Source organism: Canis aureus, chromosome 6 (genome assembly GCF_053574225.1).
Source record: "Canis aureus isolate CA01 chromosome 6, VMU_Caureus_v.1.0, whole genome shotgun sequence".
Classification (NCBI taxonomy): Eukaryota; Metazoa; Chordata; class Mammalia; order Carnivora; family Canidae; genus Canis; species Canis aureus.
In genome coordinates this window covers 41765150-41790428 of record NC_135616.1, presented here as the reverse complement: position 1 = coordinate 41790428, position 25279 = coordinate 41765150, and the positions used below count along the sequence as shown (strand labels likewise).

The following is a 25279-nucleotide window of genomic DNA, read 5'->3' as shown; positions in this document are numbered from 1 at the left end:
ATAAAAAATACACTAGATGGAATGAATAGACTAGGGGAAGCAGAAGAATGGATCAGCAACTTGGAGGATAGAGTAATGGAAAGCAATCAAGCTGAGTAAGGGAGAGAGAAAGAGAGAAAAAGAAAAAGAATAGATTCAGGGAACTCAGAGACGCTGTCAAGCACAACAGTTGCATTATAGGAATCCCAGAAGGAGAAGAGAGAGAAAAGGGGGGCAGAAAATATATTTGAAGAAATAATAATTGAAAACTTCCTGAATCTGGGGAAGAAAAGAGAAATCCAGATCCTAGAGACACAGAGAGCCCCCAACAAAACCAACCCAAAGAGGTCTGCACCAAGACACAGAGTGAATAAGATGGCCAAAAGTAGTGCTAAAGAGAGAAGTAAGCAGTTACATACAAGGGAAACCCCATTAAGCTATCAGTGGATTTTTCAGCAGAAACTTTGATTACCTCCTTTTGCTCCCTTCTGGCCTGAGAAGTGCTAAAAGCAAAAATCTGTAGCCAAGAATACTCTTTCCAGAAAGGCTATCATTCAGGATAGGACAAAGAAAAACATTCTCCAAACAAAAATGAAACGAATTCATGACTGCTAAACCAGCCCTACAAGAAGTGACAAAGGGACTCTGAGTGTAAAGGAAAGACCATAAGCAGGAGCAAGAAAAGCAGGAAACACAAAAGAAGTAAAAATAGGTATACATGTAAAAATCTGTCAAGGGATTTACAAAATAAGATCCTCTTATATGTTGCCATATACATAAAGTCATGAAGAGAAGTAAAAATTTAGTGATTTTGGAACAGGCTCAAAATTAAGACACCATCAACTTAATATAGACTTAATATAGATTGCCATACACATAAGATGTTATATACAAAGTGAATGGCAACCACAAATCAAAAACTGCTAACAGAGGGGCACATGGGTGGCTCAGTCGGTTAAGCATGTGACTCTTGATTTCAGCTCAGGTCATGATCTTGGGGTTGTGAATTCGAGCCCCATGTCTGGCTCTGCATTGGGTGTAGAGTCTACTTAAGATTCTATCTCTCCCTCTGCCCCTCCTCCTTGCTCTTTCTATTATAAAAACAAACCCCACAAATGACTGGTAATAGATGTGCAAAAAACAAAGAGAAAGAAATCCAAGTATATCAATAAAGAAAACCAACAAATTGAGAGAAGAGAGCAAGAGAAGATAGGAACAGAGAAGAATTACAGAAACAACCATAAAATGAGTAACAAAATGGCAATAAGTACACACCTATCAGTAATTACTATGAATGTAAATGGACTAAATGCTCCAATGAAAAGACTCAGGGTGGGACACCTGGGTGGCTCAGGGATTGAGTGTCTGCCTTTGGCTCAGGGCGTGATCCTGGAGTCCCAAGATCCAGTCGCACATCAGGCTCCCTGCATGGAGCCTGCTTCTCCTCTCTCTGCCTGTGTCTCTGCCTCTCTCTCTGTGTCTCTCATAAATAAATCAATAAAATATTAAAAAAAAGAAAAGACTCAGGGTGATGGAATGGATAAAAAAGCAAGACCCATCTATATGCTGCCTATAAGAGACTCTTTCACACCTAAAGACACCTGCAGATTGAAAATGAAGGGACACGAAAACATTTATCATACAAATGGAATGGAAAAGAAAGCCAGGGTAACAATTCTTATATCTAATGACACAGACCTTAAGACAAAGACTGTAATGAGACAAAGAAGGACACTATATATTCATAAAGAGGACAATCCTATAAGAAGATATAATAACTAAATATCTATGCACTCGACATGGGAACATCCACATGCATAAAGCAGCTAATAACAAACATGAAGGAAGAAATAGATAATACAATAGTATTAGGGGACTTTAACACCCACTTACATCGGTGGACAGATCATCCAAACAGAAAATCAATAAAGAAACAGTGGCTTTGAAGGACACACTGGACCAGATGATCTAACAGATATATTCACAACATTCCATTCTCAAACAGCAGAATAAACATTGTTTTCAAGTGCACATGGAACATTCTTCAGAGTAGATCACATATTAGGCCACAAAACATGTCTCAACAAATTCAAAGACTGAATCTGTATTCAGTCTGACTGTATCTTTTCTGACCACAGTGCTATGAAACTACATATTAACCATAAGAAAAAATCTGGGAAGAACACAAATATATGAAGATTAAATACATGCTACTAAAATATGAATGAGTCAACTGAGAATTCAAGGAAGAAATAAAAAAATACATGGAGATAAATTAAAATGAAAATGTAACAGTCTCAAGTTTTTGGGACACAGCAAAAGCTGTTCTAAGGGGGAAGTTTATAGCAACACAGGCTACCTCAGGAAGTAAGAAAAATCTCAAACAACCTTAACCTTACACCTAAAAGGTGCAGGAAAAAGAAGAACAAATAAAACTCAAAACCAGTAGAAGGAAGGAAATAATAAAGATTAGAGCAGAAATAAATGAACGAGAGATTACAAAAACAATAGAACAGATCGATGAAACCAGGAGATGGATTTTTGTAAAGATCAACAATATTGATTAAACTAGCCCAGACTCTTAAAAAAAAAAAAAAAAAAGCAGAGACAGAGAGAACTCAAGTAATCAAATCAACAAAAGAGGAGAAATAATAACTGGTACCACAAAATTACAAAGGATTATGAGAGAATATTATGTAAAATTATATGCCAATACATTGGACAACCTAGAAGAAATGGATAAATTCCTAGAAACATAGAACCTCCCAAGACTGAATCAAGAAGAATAGAAAATTTCAACTGATTTCTGATTCAATTTAGTTGCTGGTAATTAAATTAAAAAATTCCCAACAAACAAAAGTCCAGGACCCAACAGCTTCTAAGGGGAAATCTACCAAACATTTAATGAAGAGTTAATACCTATTCTTCTCAAACTATTCCAAAAAATACAAGAAGAAAAGCTTCCAAACTCATTCTGGGGGCAGCATTACCTTGATACCAAGACAAGATAAAAACCCCTCTCCCCAACCAAAAAAACAACTACAGGCCAATATCCATGATTAACATAGATGCAAAAATCCTTAACAAAATACTAGCAAACTGAATCCAACAATACATTAAAAAATTATTCACCATGATTGAGTGGGATTTATTCCCAGGCTGCAAGGGTGGTTCAATATTCACAAATCAATCAACGTGATATACCACATCAATAAAAGAAAGGATAAAAGCCATATAATCCTTTCAATAGATGCAGAAAAAACATGACAAAGTACAACATCCATTCGTGATTTAAAAAAAAATCCTTGAACAAAGTAGGTTAAGAGTGAACATACCTCAACATAATAAAGGCCATATATGAAAAACCCATAGCTAGCCTCATGCTCAATGGGGAAAACCTGAAAGCTTTTCCTATAAGATCAGGAACAAGACAAGGGTGTCCACTCTCATCATTTTTATTTAACATAGTACTGGAAGCCCTGGCCACAGCAATTAGAAAAGAAATAAACAGTATTCAAACTGGCAAGGAAGAAGCAAAACTTTAATATTTGCAGATGACATGGTGCTATATATAGAACACTGAAGATTCCACCAAAAGAATTGCTTGAACTGATAATTTCAGTAAAGTTATAGGATACAAAATCAACAAAGAAATCCATTGCATTTCTATACACCAATAATGAAGCAGAAGCCCCATTTACAATTGCAGCAAAAATAGTAAAATATCTAGGAATAAACCTAACGAAAGATGTGAAAGACTTGTAGTCTGAAAACCACAAAACACTGATGAAAGAAATTCGAAGATGACACAAACAAATGGAAAGATATTCCATGCTCATGGATTGGGAGAACAAATATTGTCAAAATGTCTATACTACCCCAAGGAATCTACAGATTTAATGCAATTCCTATTAAAATACCAACAGTATTTTTCATAGGACTACAACAAACAATCCTAAAATTTGTATGGAATCCAAATAGCCAAGCAATCTTGAGAAAGAAGAACAAAAGCATAGGTATTACAATCCCAGATTTCAAGATATACAACAAAGCTGTAGGAATCAAAATTGTATGATACTGGCACAAAAACAGAGACATAGATCAGTGGATCAGAATGGAGAACCCACAAGTAAAGTCATAGCTAATGGTCAATTAGTTTTCAACAAAGAAGGAAAGAATATACAATGTGAGACAGTCTTCTCAACAGATGGTGTTGGGAAAACTTGAGAGCAACATGCAGAAAAGTGAGTCTGGACCATCTTCTTACACCATACACAAAGATTAAAGACCTACATGTGAGATTTGAAACCATAAAACTACTAGAAGAGAGCACAGACAGTAATATCTCTGACATTAGCTATAGCAGTGTCTTTCTAGATATGTCTCCTGAGGAGAGGGAGACGAAAGCAAAAATAAAGTGTTGGAACTTCATCAAAATAAAAAGCTTCTGTATAGTGAAGGAAACAATCAACAAAACTAAATGGCAACCCATGGAATGGGAGAAGACATTTTCAAATGACATACTTGATAAAGGGTTAGCATCCAAAACATTTTAAGAACTGGTACAACTCAACACCAAAATTAATTCAATTAAAAAATGGGCAGAAGACACAAACAGACATTTCTACAAAGACATGCGGGGGGCATCTAGGTGGCTCTGTTGGTTGAGTGTCTGACTCTTGATTTCAGGTCAGATAGTAGGATCAAGCCCCGTGTTGGGCTCTGTACTTAGCAGGGAGCCTGCTTGAGATTCTCTCTTCCTCTCTCTCTCACTTTCTCTCTCCGTTTCCCCCTCTCCCTGTTTGTGTGCTCTCTCTCTCTTAAATAAATCTGTTGGAAAAAAGAAGACATGCAGATGGCCAACAAACACAAGAAAAGATGCTCAACATCACTTATCATCAGGGAGATGCAAATCAAAGCCACAGTGAGACAGCACATCACACCTGTCACAATGGTTAAAATTAAAAACACAAGAAATAACACGTGTTGGAGAGAATGTGGAGAAAAAGGAACCCTTTTACACTGTTGGTGGGAATGCAAACTGGCGCAGCCACTGTGGAAAACAGTATGGAGGTTCCTCAAAACATTAAAAGTAGAATTACTGCATTTCCATTAATTCACTCATGGATATTTACCCCCAAAATACAAAAACACTAATTCAAAAAGATATATGCACCTATGTTTATTGTAGCATTATTTATAATAACCAAGACCAATAAAACTAATAACTCAAGAGTCCTTTGATAGATAAATGGATAAAGAAGATGTAGTATATATACACAATGGAATATTACTCAGCCATAAAAGAGGTTGAAATCTTGCCATTTGCAACAACATGGAGGGAACTAGAGAGTATTATGCTAAGTGAAATAGGTCACAGAAGGACAAGTACCATATGGTTTTGCTCATATGTGGAATTTAAGAAACAAAACAAAACAAAAAGAGACAAATCAAGAAATAGACTCTTAACTCTGACGAGCATGCTGCTGGTCAGCAGAGGGGAGGTGGATGGGGGGATGGGGGAAACAGGTGATGTGGATGAAGGAGTGCACCTGTCATGATGAGCCCTGAGTGATGTATAAAATTGTTGAATCACTATCGTGTACACCCGAAGCTAATCTAACACTGTATGTCAATTATACGGGAATAAAAATAAAAAGACATGAACATGGTAAAAAAAAAATCAAGACAATACATTAAGATATAGTGATATATAAAATGTGAAGTTTGAGCTTCCTGCCCTACCCACAGGACACGCAAGTCTCCCTTGTGCACAAACAACTCCTAACAGCGGTTGTCTTACATTTTCTTCCGAAACATTTGCTTGTGTGTCTTGAATCTGAAGCATGTATATGTTCTATAACCACATACCTGCACACATAAGTATACAGGTTTTATTATCTTTAAAAAGACGTACAATTTAACAATACATCTTAAATTTGTCTAAGCAGAGTGCCAAGCTGCCCTCCCAGAGCAAGTAGGTCAGCATGCTCCAGTGGCGACAGGATGTTCCACCACAGCCGGGGGCCAGGGAGCCCGAAGGCAGTGGCTTACCTGCCACAGCATAGGTACTCGAGTATTAAGGAAAGAACCGTAGATTTCCTCCAGTTCCTGGGTGAGAATGATCTCCCCTTTGATTGCAAGTTGAAGGCCTTTCAGAGATGTATGCACAATAAATAACAATTTATCAAATCGTTCAATTTCTTGGCTCAGAAAGGTTAGCAAGACGCAGTGGATAAGGGGATCATAGCCTAGATTTAGACAGAGAAAATTATGTATAGTTTTCAGATAAGAGGAGGCTTTACATGAAGGAATATAGGCTCTGGAAATTAAAGGAACCTCCAGACCAGGGATTGAAATGCATTTCCCGCAAAAAAGTCCGTAACTTTTGCAGCCTCTGTGGCTATCCCACCCGCGTTGCTTCTGGAGCGTGAACACAGGTGCCGACATACAAATATGAATGAGCATGGCTGCGTGCCAATCAAGTTTTATTTGTGGGCACTCAAATATGAATTTCATATAATACTTATGTGCCTAAAATATTTTACCATTTTTTATCAACCATTAAAAAAACGTAAAAACCATTTTAGCCTTCAGGCTGTACAGAAACGAATGGCAGCTGGATGTGGCTGCAGTCCCAGCTTGCCGACCTAGTTCAGACTCAACAATAGCACTGACTGCATAGACTAGTGCTCAACATTCGGTTCTCAGATGAACTTTCTTTAGAGGGTTACAATATGAATATTGAAAATTTAATTGGCCAGTTGCCACAGCCCCACCCTTTGGCCTGCCCTGAGTTGTCAGGATCTGAGCCCCACTGCCTGCAGAGCTGCTCCTGGCTGCTCTGTGATAAGGATGATTTCCTCCCTTTTAGTCTTGGGGCCACGACCCTCCTCACCTTCCTCACCCAGCCTCAACAGAAGTAGAGCCACAGCATTGTTTTCTTTTCTGCTTGGAGAGACAAGACAGGTGGGTGGTGCTCCCTCAGGCTTTTTACTTCTGTGGCACCTTTGGGGGGAAATCCACTCTCCCATTCCCTTGGTGGCCGAGTCCTTCCCCGAGGATGCAGCTCACGTCTGTGCTTACCTTGGATACTCTTATAAAGAGATTCCCAAATGGGGCTGGACATGATGCATTTCAAGGTGCTGGGAGTTCCAGCATACTCTTCTTTCTCCACAGACACTGGCAGCCGCTTTAGCATGTCAGATAAAATTTCCATTACTAGTTCATTGTTACTCTGCTCACGACTGCAGAAGAAATTAAGAGGAGAATGAGATACAGGTTTGTTCAATCTGGGAGAGCCCTCTGATCAGCCGCATCTGTAGGCAAACACAGCCTCACGGAACCATGGAACTATGAGATGAAGATACAGAGGAGAAAAGTGTCCAATGCATGGCAGATACTGACAAGAAAGTATATATTTTTGAAGTTTTAAGATTTCCTTTTAACTATTCATCCTCTGAATGCGTCTGCACAAAGTGCCAACACTGGACTGAAGAGTAGGCAGGCCACTGGCATGCGCTTGTGGAGGGTCACAGGACTTCAGGTGTGTACTGGCTCATCTGGTGGCATCCTGAGTGGCCATGTGGGTACAGGTGTGGATGGGGCTGTGATGTTAAAGCTGGAGGAACTCTTTGAAACCAGGGCCCAGGGTGGTGACTGCAGCTCCCTACCATTAGTGGAGGAGAAGGAAATGGGACTCAGCACTTTGGCATTCCCACTCTGCTACTCAAAGTACGGACAGGGACTGGCTTTCAACCAATGCCCTGGGACACACACTCAGATGACTGTCGTCCTATAAATTCAGCGGTAGTCTGGAGGCTGCAACCGCACGTAACGTGTTGCTTCTGAGCCAGCTTACCACTCCCATGAAATAGCTGGGGAACCTTAGCTTTTGACGTGTAAGTCGGATTTACTCAGGAGGAATTCATCCAGGGTGGCTTCTGATGTTTTGCAAGATCAAAACATTTCAATAATCAAACATCTCCAAAGGGAAAATGTTTGCTACCACCAAGGTCATTAAATAGGATGGGACAGATCTGTTAAGTCCTGTCACACAGAAAAGTTTCTAATGTTTTGAGTAAAGGCAGCCTAAGTGCAATAATCTTAGCCTCCTGAAATGACTGGAGGGACATATGCTTATGAAAAGCAACCCCTTAACAATCATCTCATCTCTTACTGATGTATTTGTTGGAGACTAAAAGTACAGAATTAATATTTAGAAGTGTAGGATGTGCAGGGAATTTAACCTGCTATTCTGGGGATATACTAGGAGATTTCTAATTACCATCTCCTTCTGTGTGTAGCTTCCCTTCTAATTTGCAAATAGGATATATTCACTCATTCAGGGAAATGGGAGCTCAACTGTGTTTATTTCATGTCAGTGGAATGATCTTGGAAGATATGACCAAAGAGTCAGCCAAAGCCACAGTGAGAATCCAATTGGATATTTTAATATGAATTTTATGGTCCAAAAAGACAGGAAGACCATAAGAGTACAGGATTCCCATGGGTTCAGAGGTTTTAGAGGCAAGTGGAACAAATAACACGAGTATATTAAGAGCCTGTCAGACGGTGGAGGAGGACCAGTCAAGTATCCTCCAGACTGAGAAGCCCAGTGACAGAGTTTTATTTGGGGTAACTTACTGACAGGTAGGAACCTGTGGATGGAAGATCCTGACAGTACGCAAATATTCTCCACAAAATCCGAGCCTCACCCCACAGCTTTTATAGAAGGAGGGGTCTTGTGGTGAGGTCACAGGGTAGTGGTCTAGAGGGGGGTCTGCCTGTGCCTGAGGGAGAACTTTGGGGGCCATAGGTGGAGCTAGTGATGCCAGTACCCTGCAGAGCAAAGAAAATGTCAATCCCGGTCTATGAGTACACAGGCGGTTAGAGCACGTGTCATTGGAACCCAGGATGGGGCAATGTGACTGTCACCTCATAGGGTTTTGGAGTTGTTACCATCTTAGTGACAACTATAATCAGGGTTCAAGGTATCCTCTGAGGGTTGCCAACAAGCATCAATTCATATTGAGGTTTCCATCTCTGTTTTAGCTGATTTGCTTATTGTTTTTTTAGCATCTCTCAACAGGGGAAGACATAGAAGTTGGTGTAGATAACGCTAACAGAATCAAAGTCACAATGACAATAGTTTTGTGTTCAGGAATGTGTACATGTTGGTATTGTAATATTTGTGATATTTAAGATATTTGGGGCTCTTAAAACCTGAAGGTCAGCTTTGGGACTCCAATTTAAAACAAATAATTGAGAAATGGGTTTAAATTTATGATTTTAGGTTGAAACCAGCTAAGTTGATATATTTAAAACATAAGAGAGTTTAAGATCCAGCATATTTGTTTAATGAACCCAAGACGAAAGACTTAACTGACATCCCCAAGTTTGCAAAGTCAAGTGGCAGAGCTGGGATTTGAACCCAGAGTCCATGAGGAAGGAAGAGAGGTGAAGCCTGTGTCCTGAGCAGCTCTGAATGAGCACCCTGGAGGGTGTTTCCAAATAGCAGGAACATGCTTTGCTAGGAAGGCCATCATGCCACTGAGGGCTCACACCAGCTAGTGGCCTTGACAAACACAATCTTATCTTATAGAATTTGGGTCACATCTGTGAGACCACTTGAACCTCATAATGGCCTTGATGGGTAGAGACAGGCATTGTCTCTATGGACAGATAAACAGTGTGACCTTGGATACAGAGCATTCAAATAAGAGCTCTGAGCAACACAGGCCTCTAAATGCAGAGCTAGCTCCTCTTGACCATGCTGTCCTCTTACTGTGATGGGGATCTTTCCCTGTCCTATAGAAGTAAATATGACATTTCACATTGAAACAAATTTTGTTTAAAAATGCCACACACTGCACAAAGATTTATTGAGTACCCACTACATACTTCGTAATTATATTTCTGTGTGTGTGCACACATGTGCTCCTGTGTGTCTGCTTGTCTGTGTCCTTTGGAGAATTTAGTCTGTATTTTTAGACTGTATTTTATATTTTACACCATATTTTAGACTTATTTGTCCATATGTTCTGCATCAAATCTCTTCAAATTATTAACTTATTCCTTTAATATTTAATTCTTTCATATGAATGTTTAATAATTTCCAACTAAAACTTTTCCTGCTGAGTTCTTACCTGATCATGAGTTTGGCAGTGGTACTTCTTGGTTGCATGGCAATGAGACTGTCGATGAATTTCTGGCCCTGGATCTCCCTGCAGCCTCTTATGACCTCAGGGTGCAGTCCTAGGAGCTCAGGAGAGTCGTCGTCAGGCAAGGACTGGATAGTGTGTATGCAGTCCATTATGCTCCCAAATTTGGGCACTGGCTGATGTATCTGAAAATTTAAGCACTTTGTTAGTTTTTTTTCCCAGAGTGATACCTATTTTCAGGAATGTATGAAGATACTACTTCCCATAAAAGTTATACAGAAGGCTCTTTTTTTTTTTTTTTAAAGATTTCATTTATTTATTCATGAGACACACAGGGAGAAAGAGAAGCAGAGACACAGGCAGAGAGAAAAGCAGGCCCCATGCAGGGAGCCTGACGTGGGACTCAATCCCAGGTTTCCAGGATCAGGCTCTGGGCTGAGGGCAGTGCTAAACTGCTGATCCACCTGGAGTGCCTGGCTCTTCTTATTTCTTATGTCAAAAGCTACCTCTGGGATGACTGTATTTGTAAAGTGAAGTTGTATGATATGCACAATAACTTCCTTGTTGGGAAAAGAGACTTTAAAAGCTAGGCTGATTCTGACTACCTATTGCCTCTGTGAGCTGTACCCACAGAGAGTGGATGCAATCAAGCCTTTAGCCATTTTACTGGGGTAAAAACTAAAGAAGGAATGTGACAGTGATCTTAAGAATCATTCTGACCCTTTGGGAGGTGGAGGATGGGCAAAATAGGTGAAGATGGGTAAAAGGTACAAAATTCCAGTAATAAAATAAATAATAAAATTTTAAGAAATTGACAAGCTACTTAATGGGCACGGGAGAGCTTTCTTCCTGTCTACCAGCTGCATCTTCCTGTGATTAGCTCTGAGTACTGCTTTCTAAGGCTGACTCTCAGACTTTCGTCTAATTGGGAGACAATGTGCCTTCAAAACCCTATTCAGTGCTAACAATGAACATGACTCTGCTGGTTTAAAATAAGTCCAACCACTTCTTTGACACCATCCCTTTGAAACATGGAGCCGCCTTCTCTCCTTGAATGGAGGCTGCCTGCTGTTGGCTTCTATTGACAGAACATGGAGCAGAGGGGACAATGTGTGACCCTGGGGATGAGGCCATAAATGGTACTATAGCTTCTTTTCTCTCTGGTGGTTCGGTTGCTCTGGGGGTCACCAGTTGCACAGCCCCAATTCTCTGACATCCCCCACATCTAGCTGGTGGTCAAAGAGCCACCCCCAGCGCTGCCACCAGGGCACAGGACATTCCAGTAGCCCTAAGGTCCCAGGTGTTGAGGCTTTGGGCCAACAGTCCTGTGAGCAGGCTGGGGAGTGGCTTTTCATGCCCCAGTTAAGCCCTTACGCCCTGCAGCCCCATCACTCTCTGGGGGGCCCTGAACCACCACCACACAACTGAGCTGTCCCTGGGATACATGCTGGTACGGTTTTATTGGAGAACATTACAAATCAATTCACAAGAAACTCAGTTTAAAAATGAAATGTATCTGCTTGGGTTGAAAGGGATAGAGACAGTAAAACTTGAAGAGGATGTCAGACCGCTGTAAAACTGCAAAAAGGAAGCTGCTGAAGAAATGGTTTAGCTATAGACATGGGCCCCTTTTTACAGAGTTGGAAGGGTGGTGCAGAGGGCGGAACCAAGAGCCCGGTGCTCAGACACAGGGACCTCTGAGTGCTCCTGGGAAGTAAGACTGGGTCTCAGGCCTGGAGCTGGTAATCCGATAGGATCACATTTCTGGGGACTCATGGCCATTGTGGGCCTTCCGTTTGGGTCTCTTCGTAGGGACACGTAAATCAGAATAATCCGAGGGACAGAAGTCATGTCCAGGTCTTCTGGCCTTGAGAGTGCAGATGGATAGATGAAATGTCAACTGCTAGATTAATGGTAAGTTATTTCTGTAATGCTAGAAGTTAATAAAAGTATTGGAAGTGAGCATTATGGTTTCTTTAAGGGCAGATTCTAAATAATGCAACAACATTTAGATAACCAAGTAGTGTAAGGAAATACATGTTCTTACCTCATCACTGGAGAAACTGAAGTCATCCCTCAGCACGTCAGGATTACAATATTTGTAGAGAAGGGTGTTCAAACATCGCCGGTCCCAGGTGTCAGTCACCAGGCCCCCATAAATCACCTCCCCAAACAGGTAGCGCAGGGTCGGCCACGAAATACTGGACCGGGTGCTCAGGGCATTCTCCAACATCTTTATGGCAACCTTTAAAAAATCCACTTGTTTTTATTATTTCAGAATGTGTTTGCAGCTCACTTTGATGTTTTAACATAAAATTAACAATTCTCAATCAGCCATGTATATTTTCTCTTTAAAAATACAGTTGACCCGTGAATAACAATGCATTTGAGTTATGTGGGTCCCTGTATATGTGGGGTTTTTCACAGTCCTGTAAATGTATTTTCTCAATATCATTTTCTTTTCTGGAGCTGACTTCATTATAAGGAAGCAGTGTATTATACACACAACATTCGGAACAGGTGTTCATTGAGTGTCCACTGCTCAGTCAGGCTTCCAGTCAGCAGTCAGCTGTCAGGAAAGCTTTGGGGAGTCAGAAGCTATATATATATAGATTTTAACCACACAGGGGGTCAGTGCCCCTATTCCCTGCATTTCCAGGGTCACTGTATCTGGAAATAGCAAGACAGCTTGCAGAGGTGTAATGGCCGCTTGTGAAAGCTGAGCGGCCTGTTGAGGATGTGGAAGAGGTGGAAGGTGCCCGTCCAGAGCAGATGTAGGGCGGGTGCAAGGCGGGTCTCAGGGGCAGATGCCCAGCGGCAGAATCAAGATTATGCTCAGAGTTTGTTGGTATTTGCTCTGACCTGGGGGAAATGTAAGCAGCTGTTACCACGTTTCCTTCAGCAGTAAGAAAATACCCTGCAAAGTCCACAGAAGGCTCTAGACCGAGACCAGTGAGTTGTGTGTTTCCCCCACCCGTGGGTCAATGCAAGCTCTTACTGCCGACACATTTGCAGAGAGGTTCCTGACAGCCTCACCTCAGGTCAACTAGTTGGCCTCAAAGAAAGCCCCCTGGAACAGTTCCCCGTGTCTGCTCTCCCCTGGCTGCACCCTGCCCTCGTCCCACTGTCCCCGACCCTCCCCCACTTCCTCTCCCTTTCTTGATCCTGCTTTTTTCTTTTTTGGCCCAGGGAACAAAGAGCCCGAGAGGTCGCCAGCTTGCCCACCAGAGTAAATGCTGTACATCTGTAGGTGGGGGCTGTGACCTGTTTCCAGAAAAGTTGCCTTCAAGGCCCCTTCTCAACACTGGCCCTTGTCATGTGGTCACAGAGTTCACTCTCTTACCATGAAAATACTCAGTGTCTGTGTAGACAGACACTAGGCAATTTGAATCATACTATGATTCATTTGTTACTGTTTATTTTGAAGACATCACACTTACCTCCAAGTCTGAAGAACTAAATTTATAAGCAATATTCCAGCCCAATATTCCATAATTTTTTCTTTCATTGATCAGAGCATTGAAAAAACACAGGCTGAATAGAAGTTTTTTCCACCACGGTCCACAGTCAGGTTTTTCAAATATCTCTTCTGTTACCTCTCCACTCCCACTATATCCAAATGTCTGAAGTAAATTACTTTTCAGTCCTGGGGGATTTTCCACTGTGATCTTTAAGAGAGGTAATGATAGCATGTGAGCAACAGATGCAGGCACAACGTCCAGGGAGATGCTTGCCTACATTGCTCTGGTACAAGAACTGGGAGGAGTGCCACTGTTTGCAAGAGTCAGTGGCAAGTAAAAAATCCTGAGTTATTCTTTTTTTAATTTGAAAGTTTCTGTTAAAAGATTGTACCAGATTTCCTGTTCCAATTCAGATCTTAAAATGAAAAGTTTAACACTGTCATAAAAGCACTTCTATTGGCTCTAAGTACAGTATCCTGGAAAGTGTGGCAGTGAAGAGCTACTGTAGTGGCCACATGGCTGTGACAAAGGTGGTGCTGCATGGCCTTGGAGAGCAGTAGACTCGGGGTGCCCAGGACAGGAGACAGAAGAACAAGGGGGCTGACACATCTGTCTCATCAGCACTGATACTAACTTGGTGTATTACCCAATTGTTCTGCTGGCATTAAAAATCCTTTTGGTTGACTTCTTAACTAGGGTGATCACAGTGATGAGGGGCAGAGGTGAGGTGGGGAGATCCAGCTGCAGGGGCTTTTTAGAGTGTGGCTGTTAACTCTGAAACTAAAAGATTTGAAATGTTCCCCTACTTGCACATTTACACATATATATACACAGACATACATGCACACACACAAATTCACATATAAGAGTCGTGTGGGTCTGTATGCAGGACATATGGATGTGTTATGCACACGAACATGATGTTTCTGGATCAAGGATAGGCTGATGTGTATGCACAGAGAGGCTTACAGTGCTCCCCCATGCTCCGGTTCCCCATGGGGTGACACAGGCAGAGCCAGAGCATGTGTAGAGTGCATCTGTGCCCCAGAACAGGTACTCAAGGGATGAAACTCGGTGCTCATATAGAATGGCTGGCAGAGCAGCCCCTCCTTCTTCCAGAGATAGACAAGCAGGAAGATGTTTGCTCTGGAATGTTCTGGAATGCAAACAAATTCTCTCTGGGGAGACAGGAGCAGGTGCCTGGGTTTTCATGATTCCTGGAGTGTGAGCGAACGGCTCTGAGCCTTTCCATCCCCTGCATGCAGACACATGACCATGGAAAGAGCCTAGGAGAGCAGATATTCTCTCCTTCCAGGGCCCCATTATCTTTCAACATCTTTCAATGCAGATTGCCTGCAATTTTTGTGGAGAAAGCCCTGACTGCAGAAATGAGGAAATGTTCAGAGAGTTTTGTATCATGGTTGATTCTCTGGAGACTCTTGCTCATGTCTGCTCTCTGTGAGGAGCTATGTATAAAGGGAAAGGCAGGAGGGAGAAGGGAGAGAGAGACAGGGAAAGAGAAGCTGTTATCTTGTGGAAGAAAGCTGCTAACATCTGAACTGAGGGAGCATTTTGCTAATTAGAGCAACGGATCTACGGGAGGTGAAAGTTCCTCCAAGCTCTTTCTCTGTCTTGCCCTGCCACCCTTTGGTCTCCATCCCTAACACCTGCTTTCAACTTGCTTCTGCTAGAGCCTTTCCAGAAAACATGCTGTGGGGTGCTTTGGGGAGCAGAAACAGGAAAGGCTGGAGAAGAAGACTGAGAGGATAACTCAGATCCCACATTCTGGTTTATGGCTCTTGGAAGTCTCAACATCCTCATTGGAGGAAATGTCCATCAAACTCTCAATTACTTGGAAGCAAGGATCTCATCTACTACCTGAGCATCTTTCCTGGCCCACAGGTCAGGGCTGAGCTAGAGTAGAAAGTCAAGCACTCTTCGGAATTCGGAATCATGAATGCAAGTTAGTTTACACTCAAACAGTGCTCCTCAGTCAGCATCAAGCTCTGTTCTATTCTGTCCTTACCTTCAAACTCTTTTGAAGAATAGGAATTGGGAAAGAACTGTCTGATTTTGAGCTCAACCACAGCCGGAACTCAGGGTCTATTGTCACATCTGGGCTATTAAATCTGCAAAATACAAAATTTATAAATATTTTAGTGTAAAAATTTTTGTTAAAGATTTTATTTATTTGAGAGAGAGAAAGAGAGAGCGAGCGAGTACACTAGGGGGAGGAGGGGTAGAGGAGAAGCAGACTCCCCTCTGAGCAGGGAGCCCGATGGGGCTTGATCCCCGAACCCTGAGGTCATGACCTGAGCCAAAATCAAGAGTTGGATACTCAATCAATGGAGCCACCCAGTTGCACCTCTTTTTCTTAAAATAAAAGTATTATGCTGTACCTGTCTGTAGCCTGCTGTTTTTCCTCTTAACAATGTTTGAACATATTTTCTTAACTCTTACATGTAAGAAATTTGCTTCACATTTCTCTCTCCCACAGTAGGCTGCTAGGTGGCAGTCTTAAACACTTACAGGCTTGATTTGACAAAGAAGTATGAATTTCTCTTAATTACACTCTGATTATATAGAATTTTTTTTTATACATTGTTAATTACTCTTATTAAGTTTCTGAAATTCTGTTCTGGAGAATGTTCCTCCAATTTCTGTTTTTAGAATGATACATGACTATCTGCCATTCTATTGTTACTCTATCTTAATACACTTTGGAAGGTTAATAGGATGTCTATCTGGTCCAGACTGCGTCCTTGGTCTCTAGAATGATTCTTGGGAAATAGGTAGGTGCCCTATAAATAGTTTTTGAATGAACAATGACTGAAGGACTTGGTAGAAATTATTGTGTCATCTTCCAAAGTTTACAACTTTTGAAATCATACAACTAGGCAAATGTCATCTTCTGGCTCTCTTAAGTGGTGAAGTAAAGGTGAAACAGAGATTACTGAATACTTTTGAAACTGCTAAAAGCATAGGAGCCTGAGAACAGAACAAATGATACTAACAAAGTTTTTAGAAATTTAAGTCAGAGCAGTTGCATTTTGGTTTATAGTTTCCTTGTGGATGCTCGTGACATAAAAACAGCTGCATGAAGAAAATGAGCACATGAACATACATCCCAAATACAGCAGTTGTGGCCAGTGAAGCAGACAGAAATGCAAAGCGGGAGACAGAACTATAGAACACAACTGCTTAAAACTTTCCTAATTTGAAACATTGCTGGGGCACTTGGGTGGCTTAGTTGGTTGAGCATCTGTCTCTTGGATTCATCTCAGGTCATGATCTCAGGGTTGTGAGACTGAGCCCTCCATCAGGATCCTCACTCAGCAGGGAGTTTGCTTGAGATTCTCTCTCCCGCCTCCTCTGCTCTTCCTGCTTGCTTGTGCACATGTGCTCTCTCCCAAATAAATAAATAAATAAAATCTTCAAAAAAACCCAAACATTGATAATTCTTCACTCAAACTTAGCAGTCGACTCCCAACTACTTCCACTGCCAACAAGGGCTGAGCCTCTGGAAGTTTCTGTCTGAGTGAACAAGTCTTTGACAGATGCAGCCTATAAAAGTGGACTTAGTCCAAGAAAGTCAAAGTAAGTACTAAACATAGGCCATAAAATAAATCACCCCTGGAAGGAGGGATGTGAGCTATTGCATTTTGCTGTGCAGAATCACGTAGAATAATAAAGACTATGTCTGTAGGTTTATCTACTGAGAGGGAAGGCTTAAGAAGGAGAGGAAGGAAGTGATGAAGGCAATGGAGAGTAGAAACCAGAGAGGCTTTTTTTCTTATAAAATTGAGGTATTCTTAGTATAGTTTAAAGATCCCGGACAAAGGAGAGTCCATGTAAGCAAGCTGAATTTTCTCTGAGTGGCACAACACTATCACTATTATTTTATCGTTGCTTCACGTGGCTGTTCCCAGTTTCACCTCACTGTTCTTATAATTAATCTGATCCCTTACAAATAAATGTAAAGTTCTTACGACTCAATGATAGTGCAAAGCCTTGGCATAAACGATGCTGCGAGGTGACAGTTCTGGAGGAAGACCCATTGAGCGGCTCTGGGGAGGGCCTTCATGATGAGCTCCTCTGCCTTAGCGGCTTGGCCAGGGCCCAGGGAAATCATGGTCACGTGACTTGTTCCTCCTTTTAACTCTTGTGCAAACTTCAGGACAGTGTTGGTGGGGTCGATCCCTGTACAGCAACGTGGAAACGTACACATAATTGTAAATTCATCTCATCCCCTTTTGAAAACTTACATCTGTCTTTGTTTCTTTATTTATAATGGGCTTCACAGCCAGCGTGGGCCCCAGTGTGGGGCTTGAACCCACAACCCTGAGATTAAGACCTGAGCTGAGATCAAGAGTCAGATGCCTAACTGAGTCACCCAGGCACCCCTGAAATACTTCATTTTAGCAGCTCCTGCAGCCAGGTATGGGCATCTAGGTGTTGTGAACAAGCTTTGGTAGCAAAGTTTGTTAACTTTTATAATACTTCCTTTCTTCTACTCTATTGTTTAGAGTGTGGACATGAGGGCTAGAGCCCGGCAGCCATTCTGGGCTATGTCTGCAGGAAATGGACAGCAGCTACTCTGTGTCAGGTATAGAGCAGCTGGTTTACATAAAAGGTTACAGAGGAGGAAGGCTCTGCATGGACACACTTTCAGAAAAAATTTAAAAATATTTTATTTATTTATTTGACAAAGAGAGCATGCACGGGTAGGCAGAGCAGCAGGCAGAGGGAGAAGGAGAAGCAGACTCCCTGCTGAGCAGGAAGCCTGATGTGGGACTCCAGCCCAGGAACCCGAGATCATGCCTTGAGCCGAGATCATGCCCTGAGCCAAAGGCAGCCACTTAACTGACTCAGGCTCCCCTCAGAAAGTTTTTATTGCCCAATTGAATCAAAGTTTGAAAATGGTGAATTGTGAAGACATACTTGATTTAGAGATGACAATGAACAGAAGATAAGTTAAAATATTTTGCTTAGGGTCTGTGGGGCAAAGACAAGGGAAAAAGCATTTGGAGTTTTGAGGGATACAAGGGCTGTGTTGGCAGGGCCACTTTCTGATGGTTTGTCATACATGTATGTTTTCATGACCCAACATATTAAAACAGTTAATAAATACAAGGTCCATCCCAACTTCCAGATTGATAATATGTGTTTAGGAGATATTTTCTGCACAGAGAATTAGCACTGAGAAGTGTTTTATGGTTATGAATCTGGGAAATTCTATTATTCTTTGTCCTTTTACATTTTTAGAAATATTCAGTCTTAATATGGTTTAAAGTTTTAATCAGTCCCTTTCCCAAAACAGTTAAATAAGAATAGGGAAATATCTTAAACATAATACCCAGCACCGAGCATACCTGTCTACACCTTCTGGTTAGTATCGTGGTGGTGTCTTACCTGTGCTCATATAGCTTACCATGGGTGTGAGTAAGTATCAGTGGAGTTATGGCTGTGGATTCCTTGTAGGGCTCTTTCAGATTCAATCCCATTCTCAAGACATAGTCATTTCCCATTTTTTCAGTTATAAACCTTTTCACTGAATTCTTTAAATGCTCTGGTCGAAGAATTTTTATCTAAACAAGAAAGCAGGGAAGATAGGGTAACTTTAATAAAGCACCCAAGGGAATGGCCCCTATGGTAAAGTGGAATAAAATGAGGAAGTATTCAGCATTTGTGTCGTCAGAGTTTTATGGGAATGTTTAATGGCAGAGGGTCTGTGTGTGCTGGAGAAACCGCCACCATGGCTCATGATCCCTCCTTGGTGTCAGGGCCACCTGGTGCCTCCCTCCCTCTCACACTGACAGAGATCTTGCATTGGTTGTAAAAATCTAAGTTATGGTTCCTGATTCTGCAAAGAGAAATTTGGCTGTGGGTCTCTTCCTGCTCTGCTGAGTTGGAGTATGGAACTCAGGACGGCACAACCAGAAGACCACTAACTCCTCCATGAGTAACATAAAGGGAAGTAGCACAGCAAACCAAGTTTGTATCCAAACAGAGCTCGAGAGGGGCTGAAGACTTTGGAAGCAGCGTGCATGTAGTAAGTAGAGGTTTGGGGCCCACTGGAAGAAAACATTGCAAATCTTGGAGGAAGGATCTTTTCCATGAAAATTGTTTCATACAAACTAAACTTATGTGTTATTTATAAAATGATCCTGAATTCTGTCCTTGGCATCAGAGACCTCATCATTTAAGACAAAGCTGAAACTATGTGTGGATCTGTGTGGATGCCCTAGGTTGAACCATGGGAAATTGCTATTTTTACATTGTCAAATATTGATTATTATGTCAAATTCTGCTCTTTTCTGTTACTCCCTGGAAAAATTAATCAATTTTATCTAACTAAATAAATAAATGCGGTACATATATATTTTTAGATGAAAACTGGAAGCATGCAAAGCATCTGGGGTCTAAGAGCAGGGCTCACCCAGCACATCCACTTAACAAAAGCACAGGAATCATCTGAAAGCAACAGATGTTCAGGTGTAGTCCCAACACGTCATTCTCAGAGTCTGTGCTCCCAGAAGCAAGTGTGACCCACTGTTACCATCATGCTGCTCCTTCCTTACTGTATTGACCAATAAAATGATGCCTTTGTAAGTTTTAACACGGGGGGTGGGGGTGGGAGAGAAAGCAAGACCAGCAGAAATGGGGTTGCGCTGAACTCAGTTCTACAGCTCCTTTCTAAACAACTACAGACAGTTCTGGAAATTCTCATGTCCACTTTCTCTGCCCCTGCCTTGTCTTCTTTCCCTGTCCAGCAGGCCATTGGAATGGGGAGCGGTGCATCAACTGAACCAAGTCCTTGCCCTCGCAGAGCTCTGAGATAGTGTCCTTCCCCAGGTGGAGCCTTCTTTCTAATGTATTCTAAATCTCTCATGTGGCAATCTCAATTTCTGACTCTCACGGTCAGACCCAGTTTCAAATATTCTAACTCAATTTCTTTATATGAGCACTTGAACTTCATCAGACCATGTCTTTTGACTGTGGGTTTGGAAAATAGGATTGCTACACTCATGAAGTTTCTAGCTCACAAACTAACATCATCTGGAGTTTACTGGGGAAAGTCAATGTATCACAGGCTTTAAAAATGTGCTTAATTTTGCTGTTAGGGTAATATATACTGGCTACATAAAATTCAAATAATACAAAAAGCCAGAAATTGAAAAATGGAGGTCCTGGGATGCCTGGGGGACTCGGTCTGCCTTCAGCTAGGGTCATGATCCCAGGGTCCTGGGACTGAGCCCCATGTCAGGTTCCCGGCAGGGAGATTGCTTCTCCTTCTTCCACTGCCTGCTGTTCTGCTTATGCTATCTCTTTCTTATGAATAAACTTTAAAAAATCTTTAGAAAAAGAAAAATGGAGGTCTTATTTCCTGGAGAACCATGACTGGTTCTTGTGGCTCCTTGCAGATGTGTTCTGTGCACATACAAGCATCACTCCATCTACCTTCTTTTGCTCCACAGGTGGACCTATACTACAGACTGTTAGATGTTTAGCATTTGTCAGTTACTGCAGCTTAAATGTCTGTTCATGTCATGATGAGGTCAACAATCCACAGGCGGGGTGGGGGTGGGGTGGGTTGGGGGTCAGTCATCTACAGTCGCCAGGTGGGTAACAGGAATTAGAGAAGTCGGCTGGACAGAATGAAAACAATTCTTTCTGCAAGAAAAACAAAGATGTAAGTATGGTATGGTGCCTACTGGTGGCCGACAGTCACTGCCCATGTGAGGGAGTGATCACCAGTAGTGATGACCATGGCATACCCATTCTTGGGGCAGATGCTGCTCAGCTCTTACTGTTGCTCCTGAGACTGCAGATCCAGTAGTGCCTGATCTCCTACTTTTTCAGTAAAAGCTGGAAATATGGACTTTTTTGTGAAATCTCTCAATTTGCAAATTTTGGCTCAAAAGAAAAAAAACAACAAAAACCACTTGTACACCCATATCCATAGCAGCCCAAAGGTGGAAGCAGCCCATGTGTGCACAGGCAGATGAATGGATAAAGAATGTAGTACATCCAGCCAATGGAATATTCCTTAGCTCTGAACAGGAAAGAGATTCTGACACCTGCTACTACATGGTGAGCTTGAACACACTATACTGAGTGAAAGAAGCCAGACATGGACAGATAAATGTTGTGCAATTCCACTTCCATGAGGTTCCTGGAATAGACAACTGCAGACAGAAAGTACGGTGGTATTTGTCAGCCTAGTGGGAAAAAGGAATGGGGAGTTACTGGTTAGTGGGTGCAGAGTTTCTGTTTAGGATGATAAAGTTCTAGAAATAAGATTGTGTTTGCACAGCACTGTGAATGCACTTTAATGCTGCTGAATTTATCATGTAAGAATTAAAATTTCTCACTTAATTTAAAAGAGATTAGAGTTAAATGAAATGATGCATATTTTCCCTTCCCATCTCTTCCTATTTCTTCCCTTCCTTTTCCCTCCTTTTATCTTTCCTTCTCTCTCCCTCCTCTTCCCTTTCTTTTCTTTCTTCCTCCTTTTCCTTTCCTCTCATTTTCTTTCTTTCTTTCTTTCTTTCTTTCTTTCTTTCTTTCTTTTTTTCTTCTTTCTTTCTTTCTTTTCTTTTCTTTCTTTCTTTCTTTCTTTCTTTCTTTCTTTCTTTCTTTCTTTCTTTCTTTCTTTCTTTTTAATATTTATTTATTTATGGGGGCGGGGGAGGAGAGTAAGCAAGGGAGGATGGGGCAGAGGGAGCGAATCTTCAAGCAGATTCCCTACTGAATCACTCAGGCAAGGCAGCCATTAGGCAATTTCTAAGCCCTGTCCCCCCAATTCTGTGAAGTGAGGGAAATAATCACATCTCTCCCCAAGATTACAATGAGGATTAAATGAAACAATGACTGTAAAATGATTAGCATAGGCTAAGCTTTAGATGTTTTAAGGGGCTCATGAATGACAACCATTTACATCCCCAACCTGCCTTCTCCCAGGGATTCTGAAGCAACAGGGGTCAGGTAAAATATCACCTTTACTAACAATAGGAGGATGGCTGTGTTTTAGGCATGTGTGCTTCCTAATAGGGAACCCTAACAGGCTGGGTCTGTTCCTGGACCATCTGTGGTGCTGAGAGCAGAACACAGGTACACTGTTTGCAGGAAGGCAGATCCCAAAGGCACCAGGGAGAAGCTGCTGAGCCAAGTGCTCTTGCTCACCCCACACATGGGGTCCCCTACTTCTGTGGGGGGAAGTCATGGGGGCGAGAAGGGCCAAGGATGCTACCTGATTGGACCCCCTCCACACAAATGAGCCAGTAAGAGTGTGCTTCCCTCTAACATGAACATTACTTGTAAAATCCTTATATTTTGCTAATAAAATTTTAAATTTGAATGGTTTAAGTTACTGATAAAGTGCTCAAAACACTCAGAATATCACTGTTTTCTCATAGCACATCTTACCAAAATAAGTCTCTGAAATGGAGTGAGTTTCTCCCAGGGGAAATTCACAGGACTACACATGTCTTCATTTTCATCCGGAAGTTCAGCTAGATAGAATTTAGAGAAAGAAACTGAAATGAACAATCAAGTGTCTGGGATCACTAGAAGACACCAAAATGAAAATTTTGTTGTGAACTGTAAAGTTTTTTTTTAAAAAAACATGTCTAACTTTTTCTTTTTATTATTTTTTAAAAGATTTATTTACTTTAGAGAGAGAATGTGCATGAGTGTGTGGATGGGAGGGGCAGAGGAGAGGGAGAGAGAATCCCAAGCAGATTCCTGCTGAGCACCAGACATGGGGGTTTGGAGTGGGAGTGGGGAGTAGTGGAGGGGGGGAAATCTATCCCATGACCCTGAGATCTCAACCTGAGCCAAAGTCAAGAGTTGGACGCTTAACTGATAGTACCACCAGGCACCCTGTCTGACTTCCCTAAGACTTGAGGCATCCTTATGATCACAAGTGAGGTGAGCACTGAGCCAGGTCTAAGTGTGCCCATCCTGGTGGAGAGGCTGGCAAGGAGTGCTCTAACAAGCTTGTGAACTGCTGAAGCAGACACACGAGAAGCAGAAGTATGGCCAACACTTTACAATCTGTTCCTGCGAGTGTGAGGGTTTTCTGGTGAATATAAAGTAATAACTCCAGAGATTAGAAAGTTCTAGTTATAATCTACCTATAACAGATATGGGAAATGAGAATCAAGTGGAAATGCAACCAGATTCTCAAGTTTCTGCCTACTTATTATTTCAACGTATTTGCCCCATGTCTAACTTCAAACACAACTTGAAATACAGAAATAGCTTTTTTGAATAGAGCTATAATAGGTTTGTTGATCTTAAACAAAAAGTTTTCTCCCCCCAAATAAAAAGATCTTCACTTTTCAAAATAGTGACCTAGAGAGAAAACTCTAAGGAAGGAGAACTTCTTAGAAATGGAAATCAGGAAGCTATAAAAGAAAGAAAAAGGTGTAACTGGCCAGAGATTTCACCATTGTGTGGTAGAGACAGAATAAACAAATCCAAAAGACAATGACCGATTTTTAAACATAATTGAATAATAGGTTGGTATCTTAACAAAACAAAAAGTTAATTATCTGTTACACCAATAGGGTTCTTACAGCTGGTTAAAAAAGAATTAACACTCTCTAGAGTACATTTTATTTTTCTTAAGAAATACATTAAGTCCCAACTGCTGAGCACACATCTTGAATCTCAGTAGCTGTAGGATTTTCAACAGCCTTGCTGATGGGGATGCACCGGCCCTTGGCCCTTGGCGATGGCCTTCTTGTTGTTCAGATACGCCAAAGTCTTCAGCAAGGAGAGGGAAGCAAAAAAGGAAAAGGAAAGAAGTGACTGCCTAAGGGGGCCAAGTCTGGTACTACTGAGAGAGACCATGAATGAAGGCTTCTAATTTATATTTAAGAGAAACAGAAGCTTTTTATTTGTATCATTTAACGGAACTATGGACATCTCTGCCTCCCAGCTTCAGCATCAGAGTTGACAGTGAAGTAAATTTGCATCAGAACTTTGCATCTAGCTCTTACGCAGTATAAAAGAAAATTTTGTTTGCTTTTCAACGCAGTTTTTGTGGAAGAAAGAAGCATACTTTTAAATGGACAGTGAACTCTACCATAAGTTACTTGAAATCCTGTATCTGTCCTGTGTGTAAACATGTTTTAGATAAATGGGTTTAATTAAAGATTCAAAATACACATTTTCTTCAACGTTTAAGTTAATAAAATAAAATTTGAAACGGAAAAAAAAAGAATTAACAATTCAGTAGAAAAATGGGCCAAGTACATAAATAGGTCAGTCCAAATGGTCTACAAACATCTGAAGAAAAGGTACTTAAACGTGGTGCTAGTCAGGAAATCCAAATTAAAGTACTTTAAAATTTTCAGATTGGCACGAGTTAAGAAAAAATCAATACCCCTTTTGGAGAAGGAAGTCATGTACTGTTTGTGGAAATGTAAGTTATCCTGGACTTTTAAGACAAGTAACCTGGCAGCAGCTGTTAACATTAAATAATATGCTTCTGACCCAATGGTTCCACTCTGGCTGCTCATCCCACAGAGACAAGGGCAGAGGAAGTGTGTCTAAGGATGTGTCTGCTTGCAAAATGTAATTGTATGTTATGGCAAAAATGTGGAAGCAAAGTGGAGAAAGCTGCGGAGGGAAACAAAGCAGGATGGGCATGGAGGTGGCAGGGAG

The 25279-nt window shown here is 41.4% G+C and overlaps 1 protein-coding gene and 1 long non-coding RNA gene across 15 annotated transcripts in view; one reads left to right on the top strand and one right to left on the bottom strand.

Moving 5' to 3' along the window:
- The window catches only part of DNAH14 (dynein axonemal heavy chain 14), a 325158-nt gene that overhangs the window by 15408 nt on the left and 284471 nt on the right, over nt 1-25279 (bottom strand). For 11 of the 13 annotated variants that reach the window (XM_077901271.1, XM_077901270.1, XM_077901269.1 and 8 more), the window contains 9 exons: nt 23033-23118; nt 19035-19191; nt 17593-17803; nt 15630-15732; nt 13583-13810; nt 12190-12387; nt 10128-10327; nt 7066-7226; nt 6034-6230 (listed from right to left, as the gene is read on the bottom strand). In XM_077901271.1, the coding sequence (XP_077757397.1) occupies nt 6034-6230; nt 7066-7226; nt 10128-10327; nt 12190-12387; nt 13583-13810; nt 15630-15732; nt 17593-17803; nt 19035-19191; nt 23033-23118 (1541 nt within the window). Of the gene's footprint in view, nt 1-6033; nt 6231-7065; nt 7227-10127; nt 10328-12189; nt 12388-13582; nt 13811-15629; nt 15733-17592; nt 17804-19034; nt 19192-21684; nt 21826-23032; nt 23119-25279 lie in introns of those variants that run through there. The other 2 variants (XR_013381670.1, XM_077901280.1) reach the window with 2 other exon arrangements.
- LOC144315936 (uncharacterized) lies at nt 21208-23232 on the top strand. 2 transcript variants are annotated; one of them, XR_013381671.1, is made up of 2 exons: nt 21208-21697; nt 23023-23232. It is a non-coding gene; the product is annotated as an uncharacterized LOC144315936 (long non-coding RNA). The 2 variants fall into 2 exon arrangements; XR_013381672.1 differs by having other exon boundaries at nt 21208-21805.